This window comes from Microcaecilia unicolor, chromosome 13, assembly GCF_901765095.1.
Source record: "Microcaecilia unicolor chromosome 13, aMicUni1.1, whole genome shotgun sequence".
Lineage (NCBI taxonomy): Eukaryota > Metazoa > Chordata > Amphibia > Gymnophiona > Siphonopidae > Microcaecilia > Microcaecilia unicolor.
The window spans coordinates 55,316,753-55,332,461 of NC_044043.1; the positions used below are offsets into that span (position 1 = coordinate 55,316,753).

The following is a 15,709-nucleotide window of genomic DNA, read 5'->3' on the forward strand; positions in this document are numbered from 1 at the left end:
CCTGTGGCACCCAAAATGATGGGAAGAATTTCTGTAACTTGTCTGCCACATTTTCATGGTCTCTGACTACATTTCTTGGTACTTGAGAATCTGCTTCCTCTCCACACTATTTAGAGTATTTTCTTGGGACCGATGCCTTTATGATCAATGCCATTCTGGTGGTGGTTTTTTTTTCTATTTTACTATTATGCTCAGTTTCCTTTAGGGCTGTGGAGCCGGTACACCAAACCTTTGACCCTGACTTCTCTGTTTTTCTACTATCTGACTCCTACTGATATTAGGCTTTAATTTTTTTGTTCTGGATCTAAAAAAAGATCCAGGAGAAAGATGTAGATATATACAGTCAACCCTCAAATTAATGGACCCCAATTTAACAGATTTCGGATATAACGGACAGGATTCAGAGGAGCGAAAAACACGTGACAAGGGTGTATTTTGACTGTGCTACTCGCTGGTAGCAAAAGCTGCGTACTAATGGTGGATATATGCAGCAGCAAGATGCCAGAAGTAGCAGGCCCATTCAGGGTAGCGCTTGTCCCCCCCCCCCCCCCCCAAAAAAAAAAAAAAATCTGGGGTTGATAGGGCTCTGGGATTCCTGCATAATTTGCAGATTTAATGGAGGAAAAGCCTCATGGGCTATTTGAAGGCGGAGCAGGATACTGACAAACCAGTGCAGACAGGAGAGATATCTGGTAGCACATCCTAATCTACCTGGAATGGAGGCCAGGTGACTGGTAAAGTAGAAGTACAGGTAATGGTTTATCTTGCTAAGATCCTGGGTTTTCTTCTTTAGAAGCCTCCTTACATATAGGCTTGCTGGGATTGGGATCTTCCCATAACTTCCATTTAATCCTGCTGGCTTCTTCCAGAGCAGTTATTGGATCCAGGTGCTTAAATAGCTTCAGCTGGAGAGTACCTATGCAGAAGGCTGCAGACTCTGGTACTACTGCTAAGCAGCCTGGCCTAGCATAAACCCTGATTAGGTCTAGGGCACATGAAACCACTCCAAGAAGTTGTTACTCTCATACCACAAGTTGTTGTATTGTCCAATGTACAAATTGTTTTGTACTGTGAGCGCAGGTGTCATGGGAGCAGCCAGTGTGGTAATTTTGATTTAAAAGTGAGAATATTAAAGTTCTTGCCAAGAGGCACAATTGAGGCTGCTGTTGCTGAGCTTCTGCAGCCTTAGGAGAAGACCAACATACTGCTGGCTGACATAGGTAAAGATCAGTGCTTATTGCGGCATATGATGCTAATAATCATTAGGACTCATTGAGAGTGACAGTACTGGGAAGAGCAGTGACGTGCACTGATGCCAACCATGCTGGGTAGTAACAGTGTTACCAGGCAGAGCTATCTGCACCGATTTCTGGGAGTGGAGTGGGGGGGGGGGGGGGCTGATCGTCAATACTGATCACTGAATAAAGATCAGTGCTTATTGATGCTGATTGATAGACCAGCACTCATTGGTGCTGATTGCAACACTGGGCATACACTTATTGGTTTTGAATTCTTTGGTGACAGCACTAGATGGTGCTCATTGAAGGCTGATGACAATGCACCTGGCTTACCTCCTAGCATTGCCAACTGCGCTGATATCAACTAGGGAGAGGCCACTGCTCATTAAGGCTCTCCACACTCAGCAGAGATCATTGACAACCAAGGCTAATGCGTTTGAGTATTCAGCAAGGCTGACTGGTCAAGTGCTTGCTACAGAAGACAATGAAGCTAGTGTATGCACTGATCAGTTCTCATTAGGACAAGGGTTGGCAGTATTAAGTGCTCAACATTAGCCTCAGATGCCCTGAAAAGGCAGGATAAAAACTCCTAGCTCCCTTGAAATCTGAACTAGGTATTCTGTTCACGGCAGTGCTCCTCTTAGTAGATATCTAAGCAGTAAGTAACTGTTATCCCTTTGGACCCTTCCCTAAGGATGCTTTCTAGCAAGGCCCTTTGGCTCTAAAACGTAGCTTCTTAAGTAGTTAGAAAAAGAATGAAAAAATTGAATAAGCTTTTCTTGGCCATGACTGGTAGGACGTGAGATACTTGGTAATACCCCCCCCCCCCCCCCCCAGGGGCTTAGCCAGACAACAGATTTTGGGTGGGCCTAGGCAAGAAGTGGGTGGGCACCAAGTCTTCCCCCCACCAAAAAAATATCTCAGCTGGTGGGAAAACGCTTCCATCCACCTTGGAAGTCTGCAGCAGGCACGTGCTGAAAACTGAGCATGCGCAGGTATCATGGAGAGTAGCGTTTTTGTTACCGTCAGGGGAAGTCTTCAGCTGGTGGAGCTTGGGATCCCCACCAGCTACCATTAAACATGCTACTGTTGGGTGGGCCTGAACCCTAAGTAGATGGGCCCAGGCCCACCTGTAGCTACGCCACTGCCCCCCCCTTACAGTTCCTGCTTTATACAGGAACTACTCGAGAGTCACCTTGGTAGGGGTGCTAATTCTCTGTGTCTAGGACATTCCTGGGACTTCACTGTATGCTTAGGTTTAGTATCCATGTTTTATCATTCCCACCTTAGTAATTTCCATATCCCTTATTTCTCCTGCTTGTCCTAATTAGATTGTAAGCTCTGTCAAGCATGGACTGTCTCTTAATATTCAAGTGTACAGTGCTGTGTATGTCTACTAGTGCTATAGAAATGATTAGTAATAGTAGTAGTATTAGTAATAGTAGTAGTAGTAGTATATGGGATCAGTCACCCTTTTGGAATGCAAAGGTCCCTCTGAGGTTCTTTTAAACAGTTATATTTCCTTATAAATGAGGAGGGTAGTTGCTCCAGAGGAGGACACCATGTTTTGCTGCTTTACTACGACGTTCTCAATGCTTGCTCTTCCGACAACCATTCACTGAGCCCATTGTAAAGTTCAGTTTTGTTTTGTTTTTTGTGCACCAGAGACATACTTTGTCAACTAGTTATCAGGCTTAGAGCTATATTTGTGACCCCTGAGGCAGGTAGCTGCACCCTCCAAAACACCAGCCCCTGTTGGGTCCATTGCATTGGTGCTTTTAATAAAGATTTGAAGACCTCCTCCCCACAGCTGATTGTCGTTTTGTTTATCTTCTACTCCTTTCTCGTCTGTGGTTACGTATGTAGAGGCGCTGATCCTGCTTCTCTGTTTTTGTCGTTTGTCTCCCCCAGTATGGCAGTCCTTCTGATCTTCCAAAAAAAGCAGGGGCTTAGAATGGGGGTGGGGGGAGGGTTGGTGGGCAGAAGACCTGCACAGAATGGCAGTAAAGCCCTAAACTGAATGGATATTGCCCTACACACCTGGCAGTCAGACTTAATGGGCCATTTTTATCTGTGTCTGCTTTCAATTACTGTTGCTGTATGAGAGTCACCTGAACAGATTTTTATCCTTTATTAAATATGATCTTTTCTAATATTGCATATATTTTTTTTAAACTGTAGTCACGTGATTGCTGTTAGTCCATTTAGAGGGACATAATCGAACGGCGCCGGCCATCTTTGGGGCCAGCTCAGCAAAGGGGCGGTGCCAACCGTATTATTGAAAAAGATGGCTGGCCATCTTTTCTTTTGATAATACGGTTGGGGCCGGCTAAATCTCAACATTTAGGTCAAATGTTGAGATCGCGGGGTTTACAGATGGCCGGCTTCAAAAAAGTGGAAAAAAAATCTAAGTGCCTCAGCTTTTTCAGTAGTACCAGACAGCTAAATGCGCTGTGATTGGCTGAGAGAGACCCCTGTCTGTGATTGGCTGAGAGAGACCTGAAAGGGCATAATGATCAAAAGAGAGGGACATCCAAGTAAGTGGAGCTGTGGCCAAATGGTTAGAGCACCGGTCAGCCAGTTCAAATTCCACTGGTACTACTGAAAAAGCCAAGCAAAAATAGTTTTGATTTAGGACGTCCCTGACGAGCACTTGGATTTTTTTTTTGGGTGGGAGGGGATTGGTGACCACTAGGGGAGTAAGGGGAGGTCATCCCCGATTCCCTCGGATGGTCATTTGGGGCTCCTTTTTGAAGTTTGGTCGTAAAAAAAAAAGGGACCAAGTAAAGCCTGCAAAATGCTCGTCAAGCCTGGCTTTTTTTTTCCATTATTGGACGAAGCTGGCCATCTCGTGAGCACACATCCGTCCCGCCTTCACTACTCTACCGACACGCCTCCTTGAAATTTTGCCGGCTCCGCAACAGAAAGCAGTTGAGGCCGGCCAAAATTGGCTTTCGATTATACCGATTTGGCCGGTTTCTGGAGATCATCGGCCATCTTCTGATTTGTGTCGGAAAATGGCCGGCGATCACTTTCGAAAATGAGCTGTTTGAGACACATACAAGTCAACAAGTTGTAGGTGAGACTTTATTGCATTAATTTAATGTCTCTAGTTTTCAATAGAGACACTGCCTTCATCAGGTTAGTACAGAACAAGCTAAGGATGATGTCTGTATTACATAAGTAAGTAGTAGATTGAATTATATCGTCAGTGTTTGTATGCAGAATTGTAGAGTTGTAAAATAAAGGAGGGTGGGGGTATGTCCCTGGCTGCTGTCCTCACCATTATTTTATCAGTCTGTTCAATATTTAAGAAAAATGAGAGAAGCCATTCCAACCAAATAAAAACTATAACTTTTAATCGTATGATCAAGATGTTAAAAAGGAAGAGAATTTGAAATTTTAAGTGACCAATATAAAGGGAGTAAAAAGATAAAAAAAGGTGAACAGACTTCCTTGTGCATAGTCCTTGTCTTTGTTTAAACTCTGCTGAGTTTTAGGCTGTCTGCTCTGGAAATAATTTGAAGTGATGTTTACTTCATATGTTTACATTCATTTGTTATTCCTTTCTTTCTACTACAGTCACTGATGAACTGTTACTGGGGTAAGTAGCATGTTTTGAGTTGTTTTGATGATGTAGCAGATGCACTGGCCTTCAGTGTGTGCTAAACTGTACCTTATTGCATGCACTTACATGTGTGTTCAGCAGTGATGGGCACCTGGTTATACACCAGGTTAAACGTACTGGTGGGACAAACTCATTTCCCATTATACTGAATGACAAGGGGTCTTTTTAAGTTCTAGTCTTGACATTTGTGGGACGCTGCATTGATAATGACAGAGCATGGTAACTTTTCTTTTGGGCTTTTAAAAGCACTGTGTAAGAAGAGTAAGACTGATCTCCCTTTAGCTTAACGTTAATGAAGTGACACACACTTTTATATGACACTTTTACATGGTGAGTGTCAACATCAGCTACCAGTACAGATGGTTTAATGTGCTCGCTCTGTCAGTCTCCTATTTCTAGTGAATTTCAATGTAGAATTGGTGACCTGGGCATATGTGTAACATTAGCCTCATGTCATCTTTAGTATATAGAGTGCATTACATCAGGTTAGCTCAGTTGATGTATAACGCCTTTAGAAAGAAGAGTATAAAGTAGTTAATCTATTTTCTGTGGATTCAGAGTTGTATAACTCTTGTGGGCTTCTTATTTCTGTGTTGAAAAGGAAGAGCAGTGCTAGATTTACTTGTCAATAAGTCAGTGAGGCCACATAAAAAGAGCTTACAAAGCTTTGCTGAGAGCCAGGTGATGTTTTCATTCCCTGATGTGTAGCACTCTAAAGAGGTGGGGAAAAATCTTTTCTCTTTAAAAGTTCTTTCTACTTGTGGACCTCAAATGAAATCTATCTTGTACAGATTCAGAGCTGCACTTAAAATGAATGGATCAGCTGAGACGCTGATTCAAAAGTTAAATGCTTATTTAGCCTCAGGACTGAATCAGAAACTGATTCAGTGGCATGCTGGTGGTTTTGTTTATGCCAACTAGCAGCTGGGTTAGGTAAAGCAGTAATACTGCAATGCATGCTTATTTTGAAATTGTGTAGAGAATGTAACCGAGTATTGGCTGGGTAGGAAAGGAATGAAGCTGACTGTGCGACTTGTTGCTGCCTTGGACCTTGCCTGTTGCAGAAGAATTATTTGTTGCCAGTCTTCAATGCTAGGATTGTGAGTTGGAGAGTTTTTGACCTTCCATGTATGTGCTGTAATAAAAGTACACTGAGGGCATTCATTACTTGTCCCCACAGAGATGCAGTATTTTATATCCTCTGTGATTACTATTGTTTTGTAAGGGTTGAAAAAGAAGGACTTTGAACAAGTGTACAGCTCCTGTTCTCAGCCATCCAGTACATTTGTACAGGACCAGTAAGTCAATGAGCAAAAACAGTTGCTTACAGAATATACACCACTTGTTTTGTGCTTAGCACGCCTCGTGGAGTGACACGATACTCTTAAATGATCACTACACTTCATCCCACCACATCTCTTGAAATAAGACTATGTGGTGTATGCAGAGTATTTTGAGTTTTGATTTCTACATTGTCCCTGTCCAGTTCATCTTGGATGCTATTTGCTGACTGAGAATCGCATTTTAATGGTCTTTCGGATGAAAAGTTATTGTTTTGCTCAAGCCATTGTACATGATGACATTGTGCTGCTTGATGGTCCTCCAGACCCGACCTGCTGGGTTTACATAGCAGCAATGAGTGAGTGACTAAAAATCTGATCTTTAATTCGTTGAAAGGTCTCCAGATTACATCATTGCTACCACCTGAAGGGCATGTAAATGACATGCCACTATAACTCTTTATCCTAACCAATGTGTGTTTTGGTTTGTAGGCTGAAGTTTGTGTTTGGACCATCGGCTCTTCATGCACTGGATTTGGTTGATCAGTTGTCAGTCACCCATGTCACTTGTCCCAGTGGAAGGACATTGTTCCAGGTATAGAATGCACCTAACTAGCTCTGTTGACCGGTATATTCTTGCCATTTGAATTCTTAGCCTTTCAATTCCTACCTTAAGGAGAGGAGTTGAAAAAAAAAAATCAGTTGATTAAATCCATGGCATTGAAAGTCATTTAATGCAATCCTAAAACATACTGTAAATTTATGCTGATTTATCTGATTTCAAAGTTTTTTTTACACATTTACACAGATCTGTTCTACATTCTATAATCATGCATGCAATAGTTATTTATGTACTTTCTTGTTTTTATTAAGATTTGTTAACCAACTTTATAAAGCAATTTATCCAAGATGATGTGCAACAGATGTAACTTGATATAGACAGCTTACATTATAGAACAACGTAACAGTAAAATGACCAAACATCAGTATAAAACACAATTAGAACAGTGAGGTAAACTTGGAAATAAGCAAATTAAATCATAGTGGTAGCAATAATATGATACGATGTCTGTAACAGACATTAAAACAGCACAGTAGAACATTGATATAAAAATATGATACTTACAATGTCGGCACACTACAATGAAATACCTTTACTATTAGGGCATTTACAAAATGGGTAAGAAAATGGCACTAGGGATACATAGGGAAAGGGAAATGGGACTTGATATACCGCCTTTCTGAGGTTTTTGCAATTACATTCAAAGCAGTTTACATATATTCAGGTACTTTATTTTCTACCAGGGGCAATGGAGTGTTAAGTGACTTGCCCAGAGTCTCACAAGGAGCTGCAGTGGAAATCGAACTCAGTTCCCCAGGATCAAAGTCCACTGTAATAACCCTTAGGCTACTCCTCCACTTCCACATAAAAGTGGATGGCTAGATTTAGGGTGTAAATTGAAGGAGGTTTGTGAAACTGGTCTTAGTGGTTGTGCAGTAGTCTAGTTCAGATGCAGTGCGAGTGACTGGACTATATTCACTATAACCATTAAAGGTTTGGAAGAAGATCCAGGTTTTCACATGCTTCTTTGAAGTAGAGATAATCTTGAGTGAGTTAGATATAGCCCCTCTGGAGAGTGAGTTCCAGCATGTGGAGACTGCTCATGAGAAAGCTTTCTATGTCTCTTTCTCGTGGTTTCCTTTGATGAGGATAAAGTTAGGAGAAGTTTCCCAACACACCTAGGAAATGTAACCCTGATCCCCATGTTTAAACCCAATAGTAAGGATACATCTCGGACTGTCAGCTATAGACCCATAGCAAGTCTTGTTATGGGCAAATTGATACCTGGTTACAAGCTGTTTAGATGCACATGATTTTTATGGTAGACAGTCACACTTTTGTTCTTTGTATAGCACAGAAACAGCTACATAAGCTCTGTCTAATTTAAGATAAGGAGAAACAGTAATGATACAACTTTGATCTCTCTTTTGCATTTAACTGGATAGACCATGATACTTGTTTCAAAGGTTGAGTATGGAATATCACGGTAGTCTTGAAATGGTTTGCAGAGTTTCTGTCTTACAGGCAATGTATGGTGAAATATGGTGAGAATGTTTTCAAGGTATGAGGAATGACGTGGGGTACCTCAAGGAGCCCTACTGTTCTCCATATTTAACATTTTCCTAAACTCCATAGGATTGGAATTTGAAGGATTTAGGTGTTTTTCGCAGATGACATTCTGCTAGTTGTACCATTCTGGAACACATTACTTTTGACTTAATAACAGATCCATTTCATCAAGGTTGTTTGATGGATGTCTTAGAATCATTTGAAATTAAGTCCTGATAAAATTAAGCTGTTCCTTGACGTCAACAGCAGATGAATCCAGAGACAGGTGGGATATGACCATTTATTTATTTATTTGCTGCATTTGTATCCCACATTTTCCCACCTATTTGCAGGCTCAATGTGGCTTACATTGTTCTGTCATGGCTATCGCCAATCCAGAGTTAAAGATACACATGGTGATACATAAAGAACATCTACCAGCAGGTGGAGATAGAGAGCACTGATTTGTACTCTGCCTTATTGGATGGTGTGCTCCTGGAATCCTCAGTATTCTCTGTATCCAGCAGGCGAATTGGAAGGGCTTCTACCTGCTCCTGGATTCATCTGGCTGCAGCTTCTGTTCTGGATTTCTGGCTCAGTAAGCTTGAGGGTGCTAGCCTGTGTGGTGCCAACTTTAGGGGGCATACCTGGTGAAGCCAGGTCCCTCCCCCACCCCGGAAGACTCTCCAGCCCTTTACCACCTTCTCCTTCCTCACAGCACCTCCATTAAAGATTTTTTTTTAAGGATGATTTAACAGAGGTAAATACTGTGCACTGCTTGTGCTGTGTGGGCTGTTTTCAGAGAGAGCCATTTGGCTGTGTTGCAGTGCTGTTTCCTGGGACAGCCAGGCTCTACCTTAGGTGAGTGTTACCCTTCTTCTTCTTTTTGGTGGGGGGGGGATATTCCCAATTCTCTGGTCCTTATTTTATGACATCAGAGGTTGCTAAATGCTGTTCCCACTATGGTAAGCAGCAAACAGCATTGGGGAGCCTGTCCAAGTGGATGTTGACTCTCAGAACCTGTCAGTGCATCGGCGGATTTGGGGGCAAGTGTTTCCCATGCTCAGGACGCATGCTTGGCGTTTCCTCTCACTTCTGTGGTGTCAGCGGCCATGTTGGATTCCCACGCGGCTGACGCCATAGTTGTGGGAAATGGGTTGCAGATGACTGACTCGGGTTTGGGCCACCTGGCAGGTGAGATGACTGAGTGCTGGGCACTTGGGTGCAGTTTGGGGGACGGGGAGCCAGATAATCCCTTTTTCCCAGCATGTCATGGTGGCTTCTCTTAGGCACCTCTCTGGCCTCCCCTTCTTCAATTATAGTGGTGATTGATGCCAGTTTGATGGGGTAGGGGAGCCCATTGCCTGCAGCTCAACACCTAGGCATGTAGAACACAATGGAGTCATCGTGACCGGTCAGTCTCTTGGAACTCAGAGTGGTCTACAGAGCTCTGCTAATCTTTCAGTCTCTCGGACATCATGACAGCAGTGGCTTATATAAACAGTCAAGGAGGCGCACTCAGTGCTCATCCAGCAACAGAAACTCATCATCTCTTTCAAGGGGCGGAATGTCACCAGCATCAGATCTCGGCGGCGCACATATCGGGAATGATGAATGTTCAGGCAGACTTCCTCAGTTGGAACTCTCTAGACCTAGAGGAATGGGAACTGTCATCGAAGGCCTTCAACTTTGTCACTCGGAAATGGAGCACTCCGACAATATATCTCATGAGAACTCAACGAAATGCCAAGGTTCCCAGGTTCTTCAGCAGAAAAAGAAAGTGTGGTTCAGAAGGTTTGGCCACTCTCCTTTAACCTTGGCATCTCTTCTGTATGTGTTTCCCTTGTGGCAACTGTTAAGGTCTTCACAGAATCATTTGTCATCAAGGAAGAGTGATTCGTGTTGCTCCAGACTGGCCCTGGAGGCCATGCTATATGGATCTGGTGTGGCAACTTGTAGACAAGCCCTTCCATGTTCCCCTTTCTCAAGGGCTCCTCCAGGGAGCCATCCAGATAGAAAATCCATCCCGCTTTGGTCTTACAGCCTGGCTATTGAGTGGTTGAAATTGAGGGAAAAAAGTTAGTAGTGGATGCTTGGAATGCCCTCCCGCGGGAGGTGGTGGAAACAAAAACGGTAACGGAATTCAAACATGCGTGGGATAAACATAAAGGAATCCTGCTCAGAAGGAATGGATCCTAAAGAGCTTAGACGAGATTGGGTGGCAAAGCCGGTTGCGGGAGACGGAGATGGTGCTGGGCAGACTTATACGGTCTGTGCCAGAGCCGGTGGTGGGAGGCAGGACTTGTGGTTTGGAGGCGGGGATAGTGCTGGGCAGACTTATACGGTCTGTGCCAGAACCGGTGGTGGGAGGCGGGGCTGGTGGTTGGGAGGCGGGGATAGTGCTGGGCAGACTTATACGGTCTGTTCCCTGAAAAGGACAGGTACAAATCAAGGTAAGGTATACACAAAAAGTAGCACATGTGAGTTTATCTTGTTGGGCAGACTGGATGGACCGTGCAGGTCTTTTTCTGCCGTCATCTACTATGTTACTATGAGGCATATTTTCAAAGCACTTAGCCTCCCAAAGTTCCATAGAAACCTATGGAACTTAGCCTCCCAAAGTGCTTTGAAAATATGCCTCTATGTTCCCCCAATTTTGTGTTACTTTTGCGCAAAGCCTATCTCTTGAAATGGGCACAGCCAGTTTCAGGTTCAGCATTGTAGTGGACTCTTCAGCTCTCCCAGATACGGGGGGACCCAGGCGGCCCTGCTTGGAATCCTCAGATGGAGGGTCTCTGTCTCCAGCCTGCTCTGAGGGAAATTTTTCGGCCCCTTCCCTCTGTTCACGGAAAATGGAACACGTTGAGGAGGGGGAGCTGATTGGGGATGAACCAGGGGATCCCACAGCAGTTCAAGTATTCCATAAAGAACTCACGACCTTTATTAGTAAGGCTTTGCAGGCTTTAAATATTTCAGCCCCGGCTGTACAGCCCTCTGTGGCAGCGAATCCCAAGATGGCCAGTACCCGCAGACCTCTGAAAGCCTTCCCAGTGCATGAGGCTATGCAGAAACTCATTTCTGTGCAGTGGGCTACACCGGAGGTTGGTCTCCAGGTGGCCAAGGTGATATCTTGTCTCTATCCGGTGGCCCAGGAGAAGCTAGACCGTTTGGTTTTACCAAGAGTGGATGCTTTCGTAGCGTTCATGAAAAAAAACTACATTACCAGTAGAAGGCGACATAGGTCTTAAGGATGTCCAGGACCACAAGCTGGAAACAGCTTTGAAGCGGCCTCTCATGGGTTCAGCAGGCAGCTGATGCCATGGTGGAGGCTGGAGCTCAACCTCATAAGTACATAAGTATTGCCATACTGGGAAAGACCAAAGGTCCATCAAGCCCATCATTCTGTTTCCAACAGTGGCCAATCCAGGTCACAAATACCTGGCAAGAAACCAAAAAAGTACAAAACATTTTCTACTGCTTATCCCAGAAATAGTGGGTTTTCTCCAAGTCCATTTAATAATGGTCTATGGACTTTTCCTTTAGGAAGCTGTCCAAACCTTTTTTAAACTCCGCTAAGCTAACCGCCTTTACCACATTCTCTGGCAAAGAATTCCAGAGTTTAATTACACGTTGAGTGAAGAAATATTTTCTCCAATTCATTTTAAATTTACTACATTGTAGCTTCATCGCATGCCCCCTTGTCCTAGTATTTTTGGAAAGCGTAAACAGACGCTTCACATCTATCCGTTCAACTCCACTCATTATTTTATAAACCTCTATCATATCTCCCCTCGGCCGCCTTTTCTCCAAGCTGAAGAGCCCTAGCCGCTTTAGCCTTTCCTCATAGGGAAGTCGTCCCATCCCCTTTATCATTTTCGTCGCTCTTCTCTGTACCTTTTCTAATTCCACTATATCTTTTTTGAGATGCGGTGACCAGAATTGAACACAGTATTCGAGGTGCGGTCGCACCATGGAGCGATACAAAGGCATTATAACATCCTCATTTTTGTTTTCCCATTCCTTTCCTAATAATACCTAACATTCTATTTGCTTTCTTAGCCGCAGCAACACACTGAGCAGAAGGTTTCAATGTATCATCAACAACACCTGGATCCCTTTCAAGGTCCATGACTCCTAACGTGGAACCTTGCATGACTTAGCTATAATTCGGGTTCCTCTTTCCCACATGCAGCACTTTGCACTTATTAAATGTCATCTGCCATTTAGTCTCGTAAGGTTCTCGTGTATTTTTCACAATCCTCCCGTGATTTAACGACTTTGAATAACTTTGTGTCATCAGCAAATTTATTTACCTCACTAGTTACTCCCATCTCTAGGTCATTTATAAATATGTTTAAAAGCAGCGGTCCCAGCACAGACCCCTGGGGAACCCCACTAACTACCCTTCTCCATTAAGAATACTGACCATTTAATCCTACTCTGTTTTCTATCTTTTAACCAGTTTTTAATCCACAATAGAACACTACCTCTATCCCATGACTCTCCAATTTCTTTGGGAGTCTTTCATGAGGTACTTTGTCAAACGCCTTCTGAAAATCCAGATACACAATATCAACTGGCTCACCTTTAGCCACATGATCACCCCTTCAAAGAAATGTAGTAGATTGGTGAGGCAAGATTTCCCTTCACTAAATCCATGTTGACTTTGTCCCATTAATCCATGCTTTTGAATATGCTCTGTAATTTTGTTCTTAATAATAGTCTCTACCATTTTGCCCGGCACTGACATCAGACTCACCGGTCTATAATTTCCCGGATCGCCTCTGGAGCCTTTTTTAAAAATCGGCATTACATTGGCCACCCTCCAATCTTCCGGTACCACGCTCGATTTAAGGATAAATTACATATTACTAACAATAGCTCCGCAAGCTCATTTTTCAGTTCTATCAGTACTTTGGGATGAATACCATCCAGTCCAGGAGATTTGCTACTCTTCAGTTTGTAGAACTGCCCCATTACATCCTCCAGGTTTACAGAGAATTCATTAAGATTATCTGACTCGTCATCTTCGAATACCATTTCTGGCACCGGTATCCCACCCAAATCTTCCTCGGTGAAGACTGAAGCAAAGAATTAATTTAATCTCTCCGCTACGGCTTTGTCTTCCCTGATCACCTTTTTTACTCCTCGGTCATCTAGCGGTCCAACTGATTCTTTTGCCAGCTTCCTGCTTATAATATACCTAAAAAAATTTTTACTATGTGTTTTTGCCTCCAACGCAATCTTTTTTTCGAAGTCCCTCTTAGCCTTCCTTATCAGCGCTTTGCATTTGACTTGACATTTCTTATGCTGTTTCTTATGATTTTCAGTCGGTTCCTTCTTCCATTTTCTGAAGGATTTTCTTTTAGCTCTAATAGCGTCTTTCACCTCACTTTTTAACCACGCCGGCTGTTGTTTGGTCTTCCGTCCTCCTTTTTTAATAAGCGGAATATATTTGGCCTGGGCTTCCAGGATGGTGTTTTTGAACTGCATCCACGCCTGATGTAAATTTTTGACCCTCGCAGCCGCTCCTCTGTTTTTTTTCCGCCGTTCTTCTCTTTTTATCATAGTCTCCTTTTTTTAAAGTTAAACGCTAACGTATTTATTTATTTATTTGTTACTTATATCCCACATTTTCCCACTCATGCAGGCGCCATGTGGCTTACAGAGAATTAAATAAGAATACAAAGTTAAAAGCTTAGGCAAGCATAAAAGAAGCAAATAGGAGGGGAGAAACTAACAGCGTGAACTAGGCAGAGTAAGGGACAAGGGATGCATCAATCAACATGGTAAGTTGGGGGGTAAGTCTTTGCAAAGAGGAATGTCTTTAACAACTTCTTAAAAAGGGCATGGTCCACTTAAGCTTTAAGGTGACAAGGTAACATGTTCCAGTGTTTGGGACTCCAATAACGGAAGGACGAGGCGAAGATTTTCTTGTACTTGACACCCTTACAATTCGGAAAATGGAGGTGGAGATAGGACCGAGCAGTAGGGTTGGCATTTCTAGGCGGAAGGTCGATCAAGGGGAGCATGTAATCCGGGGCAGCCCCATAGATGATTTATGTGTTAGGGAGCAGATCTTAAAAGCAATGCGCTCCTGTACAGGCAGCCAATGAAGTTTAAAGCGCAGGGGTTCGGCGTGTGCAAAACACCTTTCTCTAAGGATGAGCCTCGCCGCAGTGTTCTGAGCCGTTTGGAACGTTTTCAATAAGGAGGCCTGGCAACCCACATAAATACCACTACAGTAATCCAGATGGGATAGGACAAGCCAGTGGACAAGGGTACGAAACAAGTCTCTGGGAAGGAGGTATCTGATGCGCCGAAGCCTCCACATGGCCTGGAACATTTTTTTGGAGACCAAGTGTACATGATCAACAAGCTGGAGATGTGAGTCCAGATGCACTCATAAAAGCCGCAGGCTGTTGGCAATCGGGAGGGCAGAGCCCAGAACTGGAAGCATTGTGTCAGATACATGAGCGTGCGTGGACGAGAGGATGAGACAATGAGTTTTTTCCCTGTTTAGCCTGAGGCGGAACACCCTGGCCCAATGTTCTAAAGTGGAGAAACAGGCATCTATGAGGTTGGCAACTTCTGATACTGTGGAGTGAAAAGGGATGTAGACTGTAATATCGTCCGCATTGATGAAAGGGTTGAGGTCCAGGTTTGCAAGTGCTGTGGCTAAAGGCATCATCATAATATTAAATAGGGTAGGTGAAAGGGGAGAGCCCTGAGGGACCCCACAGGAGGCATTCCACGGTTCAGAAGTGTAGGAGTTCACCATGACCTGGTAGGACCTTGAAGTCAAGAAATCCTTGAACCAATGCAAAACTGGCCCTCCTATACCAAAAGAGTCCAGTAGGTGGAGCAGGAGTTCATGCTCCACCATATCGAAAGCGCTAGACATGTCAAATTGCAGCAGAAGAATCTTCCGTCCAACAGATAGTTCTCGTCGAAAGTTAGATAAGAAGGTGACCAGGACAGTCTTCGTGCTGTAATGAACTCGAAAACCTGATTGCGAATGGTGGAGGATATCAAAATTAGTCAAAAATTCGTTGAGCTGAACATTGACCAGACTCTCCATCAGCTTGATAACTAGAGTTATCGAAGCCACTGAGCGATAGTTAGAGATGACATCTGGCTTGATCTTTAAATTCTTTGGGATCGGAGTGAGAAGGATGTTTCCATTACCTGGCGGGAAAAATCCTGCGCTTAACATATAGTTGAGGTAACAAGTCAGATCTTCGATGTAACATTTTGGTGCGACTTTTAGGAGATGGGTCGGACAAACATCTAATCTACAGCTTTTATTTGTGAATTTACGTAAAGCAGCAGCCACCTTGTCGGGCAACAGGCGATTGAATTTGATCCAAAAGCGGTCAGCAGGGCAAGCACCCGAAGGCACGGCCAAGGATACCAGGAAGTCGTCCACATCAGAGAGGCAGCTGACGGTTGA

At 43.7% G+C, this 15,709-nt stretch overlaps 1 protein-coding gene across 1 annotated transcript in view; it reads left to right on the forward strand.

Annotated features, from left to right (window-relative positions):
• Positions 1 to 15,709, forward strand: part of ZSWIM7 (zinc finger SWIM-type containing 7) — a 66,387-nt gene that overhangs the window by 24,254 nt on the left and 26,424 nt on the right. Inside the window, exons 2-3 of the mRNA XM_030185996.1 lie at positions 4,821 to 4,842; positions 6,639 to 6,741. Coding sequence (XP_030041856.1) covers positions 4,821 to 4,842; positions 6,639 to 6,741 — 125 coding nt within the window. The remainder of the gene's footprint in view (positions 1 to 4,820; positions 4,843 to 6,638; positions 6,742 to 15,709) is intronic.